The following is a 13,279-nucleotide window of genomic DNA, read 5'->3' as shown; positions in this document are numbered from 1 at the left end:
CCTACATTCAATAAATCCAGCAATGTAAACTGCATCAAAATAGAGACAATAATAGAGATATTGTCTCACTGCGATCTGTGCTTGCTCTGCTCATTGTTACAGAGCTACAGCTGTCCTGGAAAAACAGCGGGGTGAGAATTTATGACAGCCAGTCTGGATGACTCACCACGACAGAATACGGAAATGAAAAGTGTGAATCCACTGTTGGTCCTCATGAATCATCAATCTCACTTCAGCAGGACCTTGGGGGCTCCTCTCCTGACAACTGCTTGGACTTCAAGACTGAACAGTAGAGGCTTCTTGGCGGGAGGACTTTTAAAACTTTTGAGAAGGTGAAGTATGAACTTTACAGCTCAGCTGTAGTAGCACAACCTGAGTAGAGTACTTCGCAGTTTGTTCGGTTTTTATAGTTAAGTTTCATAGCTAATGTAGCTACATATTTGAGATACATATATATTTATTTCAGTAGCATTATAAGTAGTGATATTGAACCTAGTATTGGTATTGACAGTTGGGATGCTGACAAAGTTGTACTGGACGTGGAAGAACAGTGGAATTATCTGTAATAAAGTAACAATTTAACCTATTTTTCCTGTTGTCACCTTGTTCCACAAGCTGTCTTGAGTGAAAAAAAAAAAAAAAAAAACTTTATAGGAGCAATATATATTGTTGTGTGGTGGTTTGGATGACAGCTGTGTTGTGGTCCACCTGTTGCCAACAGGGGTAGCTGTCGTGTGTTTGATCCCGCTCGAGTTCCTGCAGTGATCGGTTATATAACAAGTCAAGTCTGTCTGCTTCGGTTTCATTTTTATTTGTGGCTGAAAGTTGCCGAGTCATGGAGCACACATTCCTCGCTGCAGCGTTTGGAAGGCTGCCCGGGAAACTCCTCCACGCGAGGGGCTGACGCTTCCTCCGCTTCTCTGACAGCTCCGGTCCGACTGCGAGACGTCCGGTGTCATATCGGTCCCGGGATTAGTATGTGTACATCTGTCCGTCCTCGGTGAGTCATTCACGGGATGTTTTTTTGTTATAAATGTACTGGTTCGGACGAGTGGGCGCGCCCTTCCGAACCACTGTAACATGGTTGTCGCTCTTCAACTCGTGACATTTACTTTGTTTTTTGAAAAAACACTCCATCAAAAACGCTTCTGTTCAACGAACTGTGCTGGTTTCTAGCACGGGAGTCGCTTTAACTTCCTCGCAGTTCAGTCAATAACCTCTCATGAACTGCTGGCTGGGAAATATATAATATAGTGTGAGCTAACGTTACTGTCCGCCATTTTTGTTTGATTTACCGCCGTGATGACGACATTGTTTTTGTGTCCAGATCGACTTCTGTCAACTGATTTACTTTGGACGGTGTTAATATATTGTTCATTGCTCGAGGAACTTTATCTCAGGAGACCAGAGTACATGCTAGTTGTTTGCTCATCAGAGCTCCACCGTTATTTCTACTTCGCTAAATGGAGAGATAGTGGTTTGATCATAAATATGGCAGTAAATTATGGAAAATAAACGCAGCAGAAATGACTATATTCATTGTGGCTAACTCCAGTCCACTCTACATTATTGCTTTAGTATTTATTAAGCCATGAAAATTGCTATATTATATTGATACAAAATTATATATAATTACATTGTTGTTTATATATGAAAAATCTAAATGGGCCATCGTTATTTGTTTGGGTTTCTCACAAATCCACTGACGTAGCAGTATGTTTGTCTCATGTAAGTGAGTGTTTTACATTTGTCGTGGTAATTGACTTCATTTCACATCAACTATGGAGATAGTTCTGTGTGTCGCACTATGTTAACCTTAGTGCACATGCCTGGTTTAAGGCCAGTGCTTTTCCACCTTGCAGCCAGAGGCCGGTAAATACTTTTCATTTGGCCCCAAAGCCTCCTTAAATTGTTCAGACCATCAGCTTGTTGGTCCAGTTTGACCTCCACTTCTGCATAGGACATAAATAATATCTGCAACATTTTTGTAGGGCAAAGGAACTGCCAAATATGAAAGAAGACATGTATATTATGTGTGACATTTCACGCTGCTAGTGAGTATCGAAAATACAAAACTTTGATGTACTTTATTGTCAAACTTTTTTTTTTTTATACATGCATTTTTTACTTGCTTTTGTGTTGAGCACTGCAGTGAAACTAAGTTAAATGAAACTAAATGAAGTTGCTCAATAGTATTGTGCAATGAAGCTTGTTTGATAAATACATAAATTAGAAGTATTGAAAAGCCAAATGGAGCAGCGCATGTCTGGCCCATCGGGCTTTAGATTTTCACAGTGTCTGAAGAGTAGAACAGGAAAAGCAGCTGCAGAACCAATATGCCCGATTATTGCTGCATATTTTCACATGCGTGTGTCTGTGTCAATCCTTTGATCCACGTAAAAATTGTAATTAAAATAGTTTATTTATTTAAAAACACATTTGGTGAAATTTTAATCACTTACATATTGTTTTCTTCCCAGATAGCTCAGCAATTCGCTGGAAAAAAACAGCGTCCATTCACCTCTTGATTTTCCTGTGACATTTGGTAGCAAAGTAGATGTATTTTTATTGTTTACAGACCTAACAACATGTGGTAGCAAAGTCATATTTTCAGCCTCTGTGTGTTGATACTCCGGTTTAATCACAATACAAATATCTGTCAGCAAAAGGTTACTGTCATGTAATAGTCTTGCGCAATCTGAACTTTATCTATACATGGGTTGCCTTTCAGCAATGTACCCTTTAAATTGTCTGTTTACTGTTTTGTTTGCTTTTCGATATTTGTGTCACAGTTGACAGGAATGAATGCGACATTTGGCAATGAATCTAAAGAATGAGACCTTCTTGTTTGTATTGGTGAGAGGTCGTGTTTGTTAGTTCTCCAAACAAGTTTTTTTTTCTTCCACTACGAGTGAACAATCATTCTTCTTTCTCCTAAATCGACCCTGCAGAAAAATGTCAACACAAATGTCGTAGTCATCATAACTCAGCGTTTTTTTTTCATGCGATTGAAGCGGCAGCGACTGCATGTTTTGACTCCATCAGCAGGGAGATGTACAGGTCAAAGTTGACTGCAGAGGCCAGAGTCATTAGACTGCCCTTTCAGGAGCACTCTGTCAATGATTGTCTCAAACGCCGTCTCAGAGTGACTCTCGACCACTCATAGTTACACCGGGAACATTATGCGTTTATGCAAACACTCACCCCTTCTGTCTACTATGTATTTTTACAAGCGTATTTTGAGTCTGTTTGTTATCACAGAGCATGAATCAGGCCGCTTTCTTCATTAATAAATAGTACAAAATAAGTTTGAAAGAAGTATGTTTATCGATATCCGTGTGACTTAGTATAAAATCTAAGCCTATTCACTGTGCTACGTTTTGGCAAGTTCAAGACTGAGCATTCATGAACCAACGAATGACCACGGGATGGATGACACACCACGCTTCATGGAGCCACTTCTTCACTGCGGTTCTATATGTTCCTGAGAGAGGAGGAAGTGTGTGATGCAGGGGAACATGGGTTTGTCTCTCCTAAAGACCCATTGAATTCATTGAGCCCTATTCCACCTCAGAGCTGCTGACTTGAGTTGCTAGACTGCAGTTTTAACAGGAAGCCACTCCATCTAGGAGCTTCTCCAACCTCTGGTCCTGGATCTGAACTTTGATGTCAGAATCTTTCGTCTTCCTCTAGGGCCACTCAGTCTGGAGTTACTGTGACGTTACTGTCATGTGTTTTCCAGCTCCAGTTGAGTTGCTGATCCGTCACTCTGCACGCATACGAGACAAGTCGCACACAATGGCACTATAGTACAATTTACAGTCACCAATATATCACTATGTTTTCGAACTGTAGAGAGACTGGAAATGCAAGTCACTAAACTAAGCGAGTCAGGTGTGTACCTCAGTGTGTCGTAGGGAGGTCACTCATTAACATCAGCGTGAAACTGAGTTGACCTTCTGATTCTCTTCCAGCCACAGCCAACCAGGTCATGACCACGGCAGAGGGGTGGATTTAAATAGGAGCCTTTGTTTGTGTGTGTATCTTGTAATTTATGGTAGCTGAAATGTGTGCAGTCCACGAACAGATGTTTGCGTTGTTAATTAGTGCAACAGTCTCCTACTGATATTTGCCGACTGGAACAAAGTAATATCATATGATCAAAGCTGTGTCAAGACTTTCCACAACAATCTCTACTGCACAGCTTTAACCTTGAGTGCTGGACAGCCTGACACATTATCCCTGCACAATGGCCCTTTGTGAACGCTCCTCCTCCGCTCCCACCACTCTTTCCTCAGGTGTCCTGGTTGATCTTAAACTGGTCTGATGTCCTCCAAAACGTACCTCCCTGTTTACTTTGCTGTGTTTCTTCGTGTTTTGTTGCCCTTTGGTCACAATGTTTTTCACAATTTTCTCTGCCCTCCCTCTGGATCTCTGGGTCATATGACCCAGCAAAAGGCTGACTGGCTGTAGACGGGGGCTTGAGGTAGTTTGGTGCTAAAAAGATTGGATTGTGAAACTGAACACTGTTGCTCCCAGTTCTGAACCGAACCCTTTGAGTTCCCGCCGTGCTTTCATAAAAATTGTACATGACGATGGGCCATTTCAGTAAAACTACCAACCTCATTACTTTTTTTATTTTCGCTTATCTAGCTTTTAACAGCAGTTGCTTCAAGCGAATGGAGAGGGTGTTTGTTGTTTGTTATTAAAGTGTGTCCTCCCTTTCCCGGGCCATATATTGTTCTTCTTCTTCTTCTATTTTGTTGGCCAATATGGACTTTCTTTCCAGGTAACTGAAATACACATGGCAAATGCAACTTTTCTTCATTTACCATGGTTTATTTTTTCACCACTAATATTCCTAATACTCTTTAATGCTTTATGTATTTATTTAGTTGATAGTGATATAAATGAATCAATAACATTTATTTACAAGTTTTCCTTTGCCTCATTTACCAAACCAAAAAACAAGACAGAGTTTTGTGTTACAGGCAACAGATGAATAAATTATATTGAATGTTGTATATTGTTTTATTAAAATGATGTGCTGGATAAGAGGGGCACACTGCCCAAACTATTGTGTTTTTCAACTGAAATGTGAATTATTATTGACAAGTGAATTTGTGACCAACATGTCAACAAAGAAAACAATTTAAAATAATAAATGCATGCAAATCACAACTAAGCAGCTGTATGAACTTGTTTTTGTGCCCCAACAAGTGAGGGAGAGTTGAGGTAAACCAATGATGTTTGGTCTTTCAAAAACCTTTCTGTCTTATTGTGTCCATTTGACAAGTTGGAGTCTGTTTTTCACTAACGCAACTGTTATTTTCTCTTTCAGGAGCGCAACAAGAACCCTCTTGTGGACAGCGAATGACAACCATTCTGCACTCACCTGTGGATCATTCACATGCAGAGCACATGAAACATTAGAATGACTCATTTCAAAGCATTATAAACTCTGGACCTCTGGGCAGTTAAGGATCATGCTTTGCTTCGGATTTGGGAATTTCTGACACATTTTTCTGTCAGTCATGCAGGCTCAGCAGTCAACAGACATGGAAACAACTTTTCTACCTGACAGCATGAATGTTTTTCCGACCCCTGATAACTTCTCAAGAAAACGTTCAGGGACTTCTGTTTTTGTCGCGTCTGCCTTTTCACCCAGCCGGGATCCTGCAAGGACAGTAGTATTTTCTTTTTGGTATCATGGTGATCTCTCCAATTGAACATTGACTTCTGGTTTAAGTAAACAATGGAGAATGTGGTGACAGAGGTTTTTAATCAACTCTTTCAAAGTCCTCGACGTCTCTACTCACTGAAATAAGTGCCTAAAAGTCGAACACATTTTTAACGGATTAGTGCCACATAAATCTGCAATTTCCGCACAATGCAGTGTTCATTGAGAAAGAGGCGACCTACGCGGGATTCAGATTTCTCAGCCATCGTGGTTCCATCCATGCATGGATCTGGGTACCTGGACTACACTGTAGAGGGTCACGCATCCAAGTCCTTCAAGGTCATGGACGAGTTCCGGCAGCAGGAAAAGCTGTGCGATCTGGTGCTTCACGTTACCTACAAGGACAGCACAGTGGACTTTAAGGTGAGCTACACACTGAACTGGGTCGGCATTTGTTGAACACCTTCAGCGTACTTAAGGGGACTTAAGGGGACCCACATGCTGACTATATTCTCCATTTTAAGTGTCATGTGTCATGTAATGTCAGCGGCTGTGGTTCGGTCAGATGATAGATCTCATTGGTGCCAATTGTGGCCTCCACCAATACATTTCCAAAATAAATTCAAGTCTGTCCTGTAAATTCTTTAAACTTTGGTACATTTCACCTCATAGATCAACCCAGCTTTTTAAATAAAAATGTAAGACGCTGTAGGAACATGTGCATTAACGCTCCATCACAGTGGAGCATGTTTGGGCGCACATCCTGGCAAGTGTTAGCAGAAGAGAACTAAGAGAGATGAAAGATTAATAATACTGTGAATGAGGTGCGGCTGATCTTTTTTTTTTAAATGTTTTTATGAACTCCAAATACGTCTCAGTTTGGATGGCTCTACTCAGAAAAACAGCAGGTTTACAAGGTGAACTTTTTGCACTGGAGGCTGACGTTAGGCTAGTGAACCATTAACTCAATGTAATTTAAATTATGGTTCAGAATAATCTTATCTCAGAATGTGAGTGTCATTGTCAAGAATTGGCACAGGTTATCTGCACATTATTCACTATGGACGAGCTAGATAATGGATGTTGAGGAAGAAGTGTATTGTGCAGTAGTTAAGGGGCAGCATACTTTGGTTGCTAGGATACCATATAAACGGCCACTGTCGTGTTCTTATGTTGTCAGATGATGTCAAGTTACCATTATAATGATGAAGCCAAGCATGACTCTTTTTGCTCCGTATTAACTGATCGACATGTTCTTCAGGTGCACAAGGTGGTGCTGGCCTCCTGCAGCCCCTACTTCAGAGCCATGTTTACCAGCAGTTTTAAGGAGTGTCACGCCTCTGAGGTCACGCTGCGTGATGTCTGCCCCCAGGTGGTGGGAAGACTCATTGACTTTGCCTACACATCACACATCACTGTGGGGGAGAAGTGTGTTTTGCATGTTCTCCTGGCGGCCATGAGGTGAGTTAAACTTCAGACATGTACTCCGCGTCGCTGTCACACCTCAGCATCCAAACATTTGTTGTTGTTTCTCCTTTTGGGTGATGCGCTTCTAGGTACCAAATGGAGGATGTAGCCAAAGCTTGTTGTGACTTCCTCATGAAGCATCTGGAGCCCTCGAATGTGATCGGGATTGCTCGCTTTGCTGAGGAGCTCGGTTGCAAGGAGCTTCATCAGCAAAGCAGAGAGTATATCAACACACACTTCAGCGAGGTATTCCCAACCTAAATATAGTCACTGAAGCAGTATTTTATTGTCAAGTATTTTGTGTATGATTCGTTATTGAATGCCATGGAGTAATATTTTTCCCATCTCACAAACACTGCATGCAGACTCTCAGATAAATATTGAACTACTATTATATTGTGAATGCTTGTCTCCCCAATTACATGTAGATGAAACTATCTCTGGATTGTGGCTTGTTTTACCATGAACTGGCAAGTGAAGCTGGGAAAATGGCTTTAGTTTCATGCTGCCTGGTCTTGTTTTCAGGTGACTAAAGAGGAGGAGTTCTTCAGTCTCACGCACTGTCAGCTGTTGGAGTTGATCAGTCAGGAGAGTCTCAAGGTGCTCTGTGAGTCAGAGGTAAGCTGAAAGAGCTTGTGAAATGATGACTCATCTTTTAATGACATGAATGTTATTGTTTTAATTCAGCCTTAACAAATGTGATTCTACAATGGCAGGTGTATAAAGCCTGCACAGACTGGGTTCGCTGGGACATGGAGAACCGCTCTCAGTATCTCCACGCTCTGCTCAATGCCGTCCACATCTACGCTCTACCACCCAAGTTTCTGAAGAACCAGCTTCAGTCGTGCCCTATCCTCAGCAAGGTGACCTCCAATTCTGTCACCTTGTGCTCAGGGAACCGTCCAAAGACTGTCTTCATTTCTATCCCCTGCAGGCCAACTCTTGTAAAGACTTCCTTTCAAAGATCTTTCAGGACATGACGCTCCGGAAGCTTCCTCCAGCACCACTCCGTGGAACCCAACTTATCTACGTGGCTGGCGGGTAATCGTTTATGTTCTGTCCTCAATTTTGCTTCATTTGTTGAGGATTTTCTGTCTTTGATGCGTCCTTAACAGGCGATGAGTCAGATCTCAGCCGGGTGTCGTGATATCACTCAAAAAGCTTGAGGCTTATCTCAGCTCAGAGATCAATGAAGGCTGTGAAAAACAGCTATAGTTGCATCACGATTGTGTGAGTTTCCTCCCCCTCATCTTGTGACACCTCACTCTCTGTCAAGGTACCGACAGCATTCCTTGGCCACCATGGAGGCGTATGATCCTAGAAGTAACGCCTGGATCAAGTTGGCTGATATGGACTCTCCCTGCAGCGGTCTCGGGGCCTGTGCACTTTTCGGGCTACTCTACACTGTAGGTTCCATCACCTCAATGTATACGGTGGAATTAGTATTGTGAACTTCAGTAGATCATATTTGGACATCAGGTGGGAGGACGAAACCTGTCGTTACAAAACAACACTGAATCCAGCTCCCTCTGCTGCTACAACCCCATGACCAACCAGTGGAGCCAGCGAGCGTCTCTCAACGTGCCCAGGAACAGAGTCGGGGTTGGTGTGGTGGACAGTTGCATCTATGCTGTGGGAGGCTCCCAGGGCTCCACGCACCATAACACTGTAGAAAGGTACGGAGCCCCCCTGAACATGACTTTGAAATCCCTCCAAATCAGAACATTGTAGCTTGATGCTGAAGAATACAATTTTCTTCTATAAATAATTGTCTCCACAACCATTGTGGAATTATATATTTTGGTTACACTTTATTTAAAGGTCACACCTTTAATGCATTATTAGCGCATTCATTGATAATAACACTGTCCAGTGAGGTTAGGGTTATGAGTCTTGAGTCTTTATAACTATAATAAATCAAGTTCACAACTTATGACACTCTATTACCTTATAATAAATTGTCATGTATGATCATGAACACTTGTCAATGCATTATGATGCCCTATGAATGTATTAATAATGTAATAGGTACACTTTTTCTTAGTTAGAGTTATTATTGATAGAATTATTATTGCCCCGAAAGTAAATGAAATGAAGGCGCCTTGATAAGATGTGAATGACTTATCTGTTCTCAGCCGAGGGTTTTCCTCCGACGCACTCCGATAAGGTGCAGTTATCACAGGTTTGAGTTGACACAAGAGAATAACTTCCTCCATTAGAGAGCTGAAGGTGTTAGCAGGTATTTATGTCCCTTTAAACTGTTACTGCACGGCACTTAAGACGTGTCGAAACAAACTTCTGTGGAATGCTATTCCAGTCGTGGCACTTCACTGTTTCCCGCTCAGCGGGTGATTCTGTCACAGCCCTGTGCTGCTGAAGCGGTGAGACACGTCTGATGAATGTGCTTCTGCTTGTTCTCTGACGAAAGCAAAGACAGAGCTTTATTTCTGAATGAACTCTAATCTCTTTTTAGCACTGGAAGGTCTCCGTTTCAAAGTCAGGAACTTAACATAAATCACTATGTCAACGGAAAAGAGGAAGTCACTGCTTTTTGAAAAATACGCTGATATCAGCGGTGCCTTTCGACTTGTGTTTAATCATTCAGTGATGGTTTTGTTTAACCTGGTTTTGTTTAACCTGCTTTTGCTCACGCCTTTACAGCAGAAAACAATGCTCGATTTTATTGAATGGAATGTTAAAACAAGTCTAGATATGGGTTAGCTTTGTTATTCACTATTACACACAGAGATGGACTGATGACTTATTATTATTATTATTGTTGTTGTTGTTGTTGTTGTTGTTGTTGTTGTTGTTGCAGGCTTCTACCTTTGGTAAAGAGCTTCAGGGTGAAATGAATCCAGTGCAAATAGAGCAGTAGTACATGTGTAGCTCTTCTGTTTGGCTTTAAACTGTATATCCCATAACCAAAACTAGACATTTCTTGGTTCAGTTTTTGCCATTTTAGTTACAACCATTTCCTTCTTCTTCTGTTTTTTTGGAAGCAATCTCAGGAAGGAGCATAGTACACACAGGATGGCTTGGAGTTTCTCTCACATTTCCTCTATGTGCTGTATATAGAGTTATATATATATATATAGTTAGCAACTATTGGAGCGATGTATATAACCTAGGGTTGAAATACACTAGCATGTCAACTCTTGGTCTGCAGCTGTCAGTCATCCTTCTCACCCAAGACAAATACAGCTGTTTCTTAAACAGTATATCAATGTTTGTAAATCTCAGTGACAGAATCTTTCATCAAAATCATTAGTGGAACCTTGATCTAGCTGTCAGCTCACGTGAAGAACAAGCCAAGGCATTGCACCTGGAAGCGGCTCCTTTCCAACTATAAACACCAGATCATGGATTTGTAATGGTGGGAACTCATGAAGATAGCAGCCTTTCTGTACGACATGTTGCTGAACACGCACCTTCATATCTCGACCTGACAGTAAGCAGGTTGAAGGGTTTATACTTTGTCCATATTTGGTGACCAGGGAGTCCACCAGCTCGTGTTTTCCCCCTCCATACATCTATAGTATAATCAATCCTCCGACTGAGAATTATTGATTTTGACAAACAATTGTCCTGTTTATCACACACAAACCAAAGTCACCTCCAGTGACCTCAGGTAGAGCATAAGCCGCAGGAAATGAATAAATGACATGTTTTTTTATATACATTTATTAGATAACGTTATACACTGCTTTTTATTGATGAAATATGTATTTTTTTTAACATCTGTCATGGTAGAGTTGGTTTCAAAACCATTCTTGAGTTTGGCCCTTCGTCTCGCACCTCTCTACAGTCCATTAGCAGCTGCTTAACTGCTCTAATCTGATCCACTTAAAACCATCTGGCCTCAGGAGATTGAAAAGGTTGAGCCTCATGGGATTGCAGTGTTTCTATCATGATGCTGACGGACCATTAACCTCTGGTGTTTGTTTGCAGGTGGGATCCGGAGTCAAACCGCTGGTCCTATGTTTGTCCAATGTCGGTGGCTCGCCTGGGAGCCGGTGTGGTGGCGTGTGGGGGGGCGCTGTACGTGGTGGGGGGGTTCGATGGCCAGAACCGCTGGAGCACTGCAGAGAAATACCAGCCAGACACGAACACATGGCACCAACTGGCCTCCATGAGCACCGTCCGCAGTGGACTGGGTATGCTAACCTGCACCTGAGACTGTGCTTTCATGCTGGTGTCTGAAGTGGCTGGTTTGTGTGTCTGCAGGGTTGGTGGCCCTCAACTCCTACCTGTACGCTGTCGGCGGCTACGATGGACGTAGTCAACTCAGTTCTGTTGAGTGTTATAACGTTGCCAGGAACACTTGGGAGCCCAGAGCCTCCATGCAGTACTGCCGCAGTGCACATGGTGTCGCTGTCCACCAGGGGCGCATCTTCGTTCTCGGTCAGTCTCGCCACTGAATGACACGAAACTTCGATGTTTTTAATTAATTTTTAGAGGTATTACAAAAATAACAAATGTGGTGTTGCTGCCTGTTTTCTTTGTACTATTTCTACTCTTGTTTTACATGACTTAAAGTTAGATTAGAAGTTAGATTTTGGTTGTAGCAACAGAAGCATGTGTTTAAATAGATGTGTGCCACCGTTTATTCTTTATTTACTGTCTATTAATGTGAGTAGTCCTACAGCCGGTGAAGGAAACGTTCAAGTTAACACTTCTTTTGCTATTTTTGCTATATTTTGGAAGTTGCAGTTGTATGGTGCTTTCTGACTTAAAAGGACATTTGAAGTAAATTTTGTGATTTATTTATTTTAGTTACAGCATTAATTTGTGTAGTTGCTACACCCAAAAGCACGCGTGGGTGTGGGGAAGTTTTGAGATTTCTCATTACCATAATGCTTTTTCCAGCCTCTCACCCTTAACCTAAGCATCCAAACTACATGGCTAACCAGGAAACCAAATTATAATGACCCAGTTATTTTGAAGTCTCTAACCTTGTGGGGTCCAGCCAACAACAACTACACACAGGAAACAGCCAGCCTGGAATTAGCCAACTTCAATCCTGTGCGTGTCTTTATATCAGGTTATTTAGTTGCTCACATTTGGGTCCGCTTGCACACTCTAGGTTGTGTGTGTTGCTGGTTGTCTGACTGTGTCGTGGCCGTATGTTTCAGGTGGCTTCAACCAGCTGGGATTCCTATGCAGCGTCGAGTCCTACCATCCTGACAAAAACGAATGGACGTGCATCACTGACATGCCAGTGGGACGCAGTGGCATGGGCATCGCTGTTACCATGGAGCCGTGTCCAGGCAGCCTGCCAGAGGAAGAGGAGGACTTCGGAACAACATAGTCCCAGGAGATCCCAAACAAAGTGTTAAATCCAGTATCAGGTAGCATTAATGTAGAACTGTTGACGGTGATGTTTCCTCCGAAGATCGTTTTAGGACCAACAGTCTGCTGTGAACTCTCATTTTAACTGTTATTTAATTGAATATTAGTATACCATCATGTCAGATGTTGATGATGAATCTTTTTCTACCTCTTGTTTCTGACTCCACCACTTTCCCCGTATCACATGTCAATCTTCATTCACACGCAACACAACTGCCATGGCTGTATGTTCTGTCTGTAATTCATTGTGTGGTTATATTTAGGGGACCTCCGTCCCCCCAAATAAAAAAATAATCGCTATTTAAATTGTGCATTTTGATTAGAAAATGTAGTTTGGTTATTAAATTATTGTTAGTTGTATCAGAAAGGTCAAATTCCACAGCAGTTATTCAGTTGTATACTGCGCAGTGATTTTAGTGCCATCCTGTCATGTTTTTTGATAAAGTTTCAATTTGGATTTTGTCTGATCTGTGTGTTATAATCTTGTGACTTCATCGTCCACCAATAGAGACAATGCTGCTGGTAGCATCAGCAGCACCGTCTTCTCTGATCATTGGAACTGTGTTCCAAGTGTAAGTGACGGGGTTCTAGCGTCTCAGGTTTTTTGTCAACAGGTGATGTGAGGATGGTGCCTGATGCATCGGTGCAGCTTCTGTGGTAATGAGGAAGCTCTATCAGCCGTGACAAGTGGAAGATGGAGCTGAGCCTGAAGGCAAGTCCTGCATGCAAACAGGCCAAATGAGTTGGTCTGCAGGCTGGGTGGGCTCTAACTGGGAGATT

At 42.1% G+C, this 13,279-nt stretch overlaps 1 protein-coding gene across 2 annotated transcripts; it reads left to right on the top strand.

Annotated features, from left to right (window-relative positions):
- Positions 1-209: 209 nt before the first annotated feature.
- On the top strand, positions 210-12,805 carry keap1a (kelch-like ECH-associated protein 1a). Of its 2 annotated transcripts, none has more exons than XM_053845949.1 (12): positions 210-332; positions 5,342-6,103; positions 6,942-7,141; positions 7,237-7,393; positions 7,673-7,765; positions 7,864-8,010; positions 8,082-8,188; positions 8,424-8,553; positions 8,627-8,823; positions 11,099-11,304; positions 11,375-11,551; positions 12,283-12,805. In XM_053845949.1, the coding sequence occupies exons 2-12, from the start codon at positions 5,891-5,893 to the stop codon at positions 12,456-12,458; spliced, it is 1,803 nt and encodes a 600-aa protein (XP_053701924.1). In that variant the 5' UTR covers positions 210-332; positions 5,342-5,890; the 3' UTR covers positions 12,459-12,805. The 2 variants fall into 2 exon arrangements, with proteins under 2 accessions (XP_053701924.1, XP_053701923.1); XM_053845948.1 differs by lacking the exon at positions 210-332 and adding an exon at positions 789-1,000.
- Positions 12,806-13,279: the final 474 nt, after the last annotated feature.

This window comes from Synchiropus splendidus, chromosome 16 (assembly GCF_027744825.2).
Source record: "Synchiropus splendidus isolate RoL2022-P1 chromosome 16, RoL_Sspl_1.0, whole genome shotgun sequence".
Classification (NCBI taxonomy): Eukaryota; Metazoa; Chordata; class Actinopteri; order Syngnathiformes; family Callionymidae; genus Synchiropus; species Synchiropus splendidus.
This window is presented reverse-complemented; position numbering and strand designations above follow the sequence as displayed.

Bases quoted from the DNA above. Each gene is read 5' to 3' on its own strand.
- keap1a (XM_053845949.1), top strand. From the start codon at position 5,891: ATGCAGTGTTCATTGAGAAAGAGGCGACCTACGCGGGATTCAGATTTC. The intron at 6,104-6,941 runs GTGAGCTACACA...CATGTTCTTCAG, and splicing joins ACAGCACAGTGGACTTTAAG to GTGCACAAGGTGGTGCTGGC. The intron at 8,824-11,098 runs GTACGGAGCCCC...GTTTGTTTGCAG, and splicing joins CACCATAACACTGTAGAAAG to GTGGGATCCGGAGTCAAACC.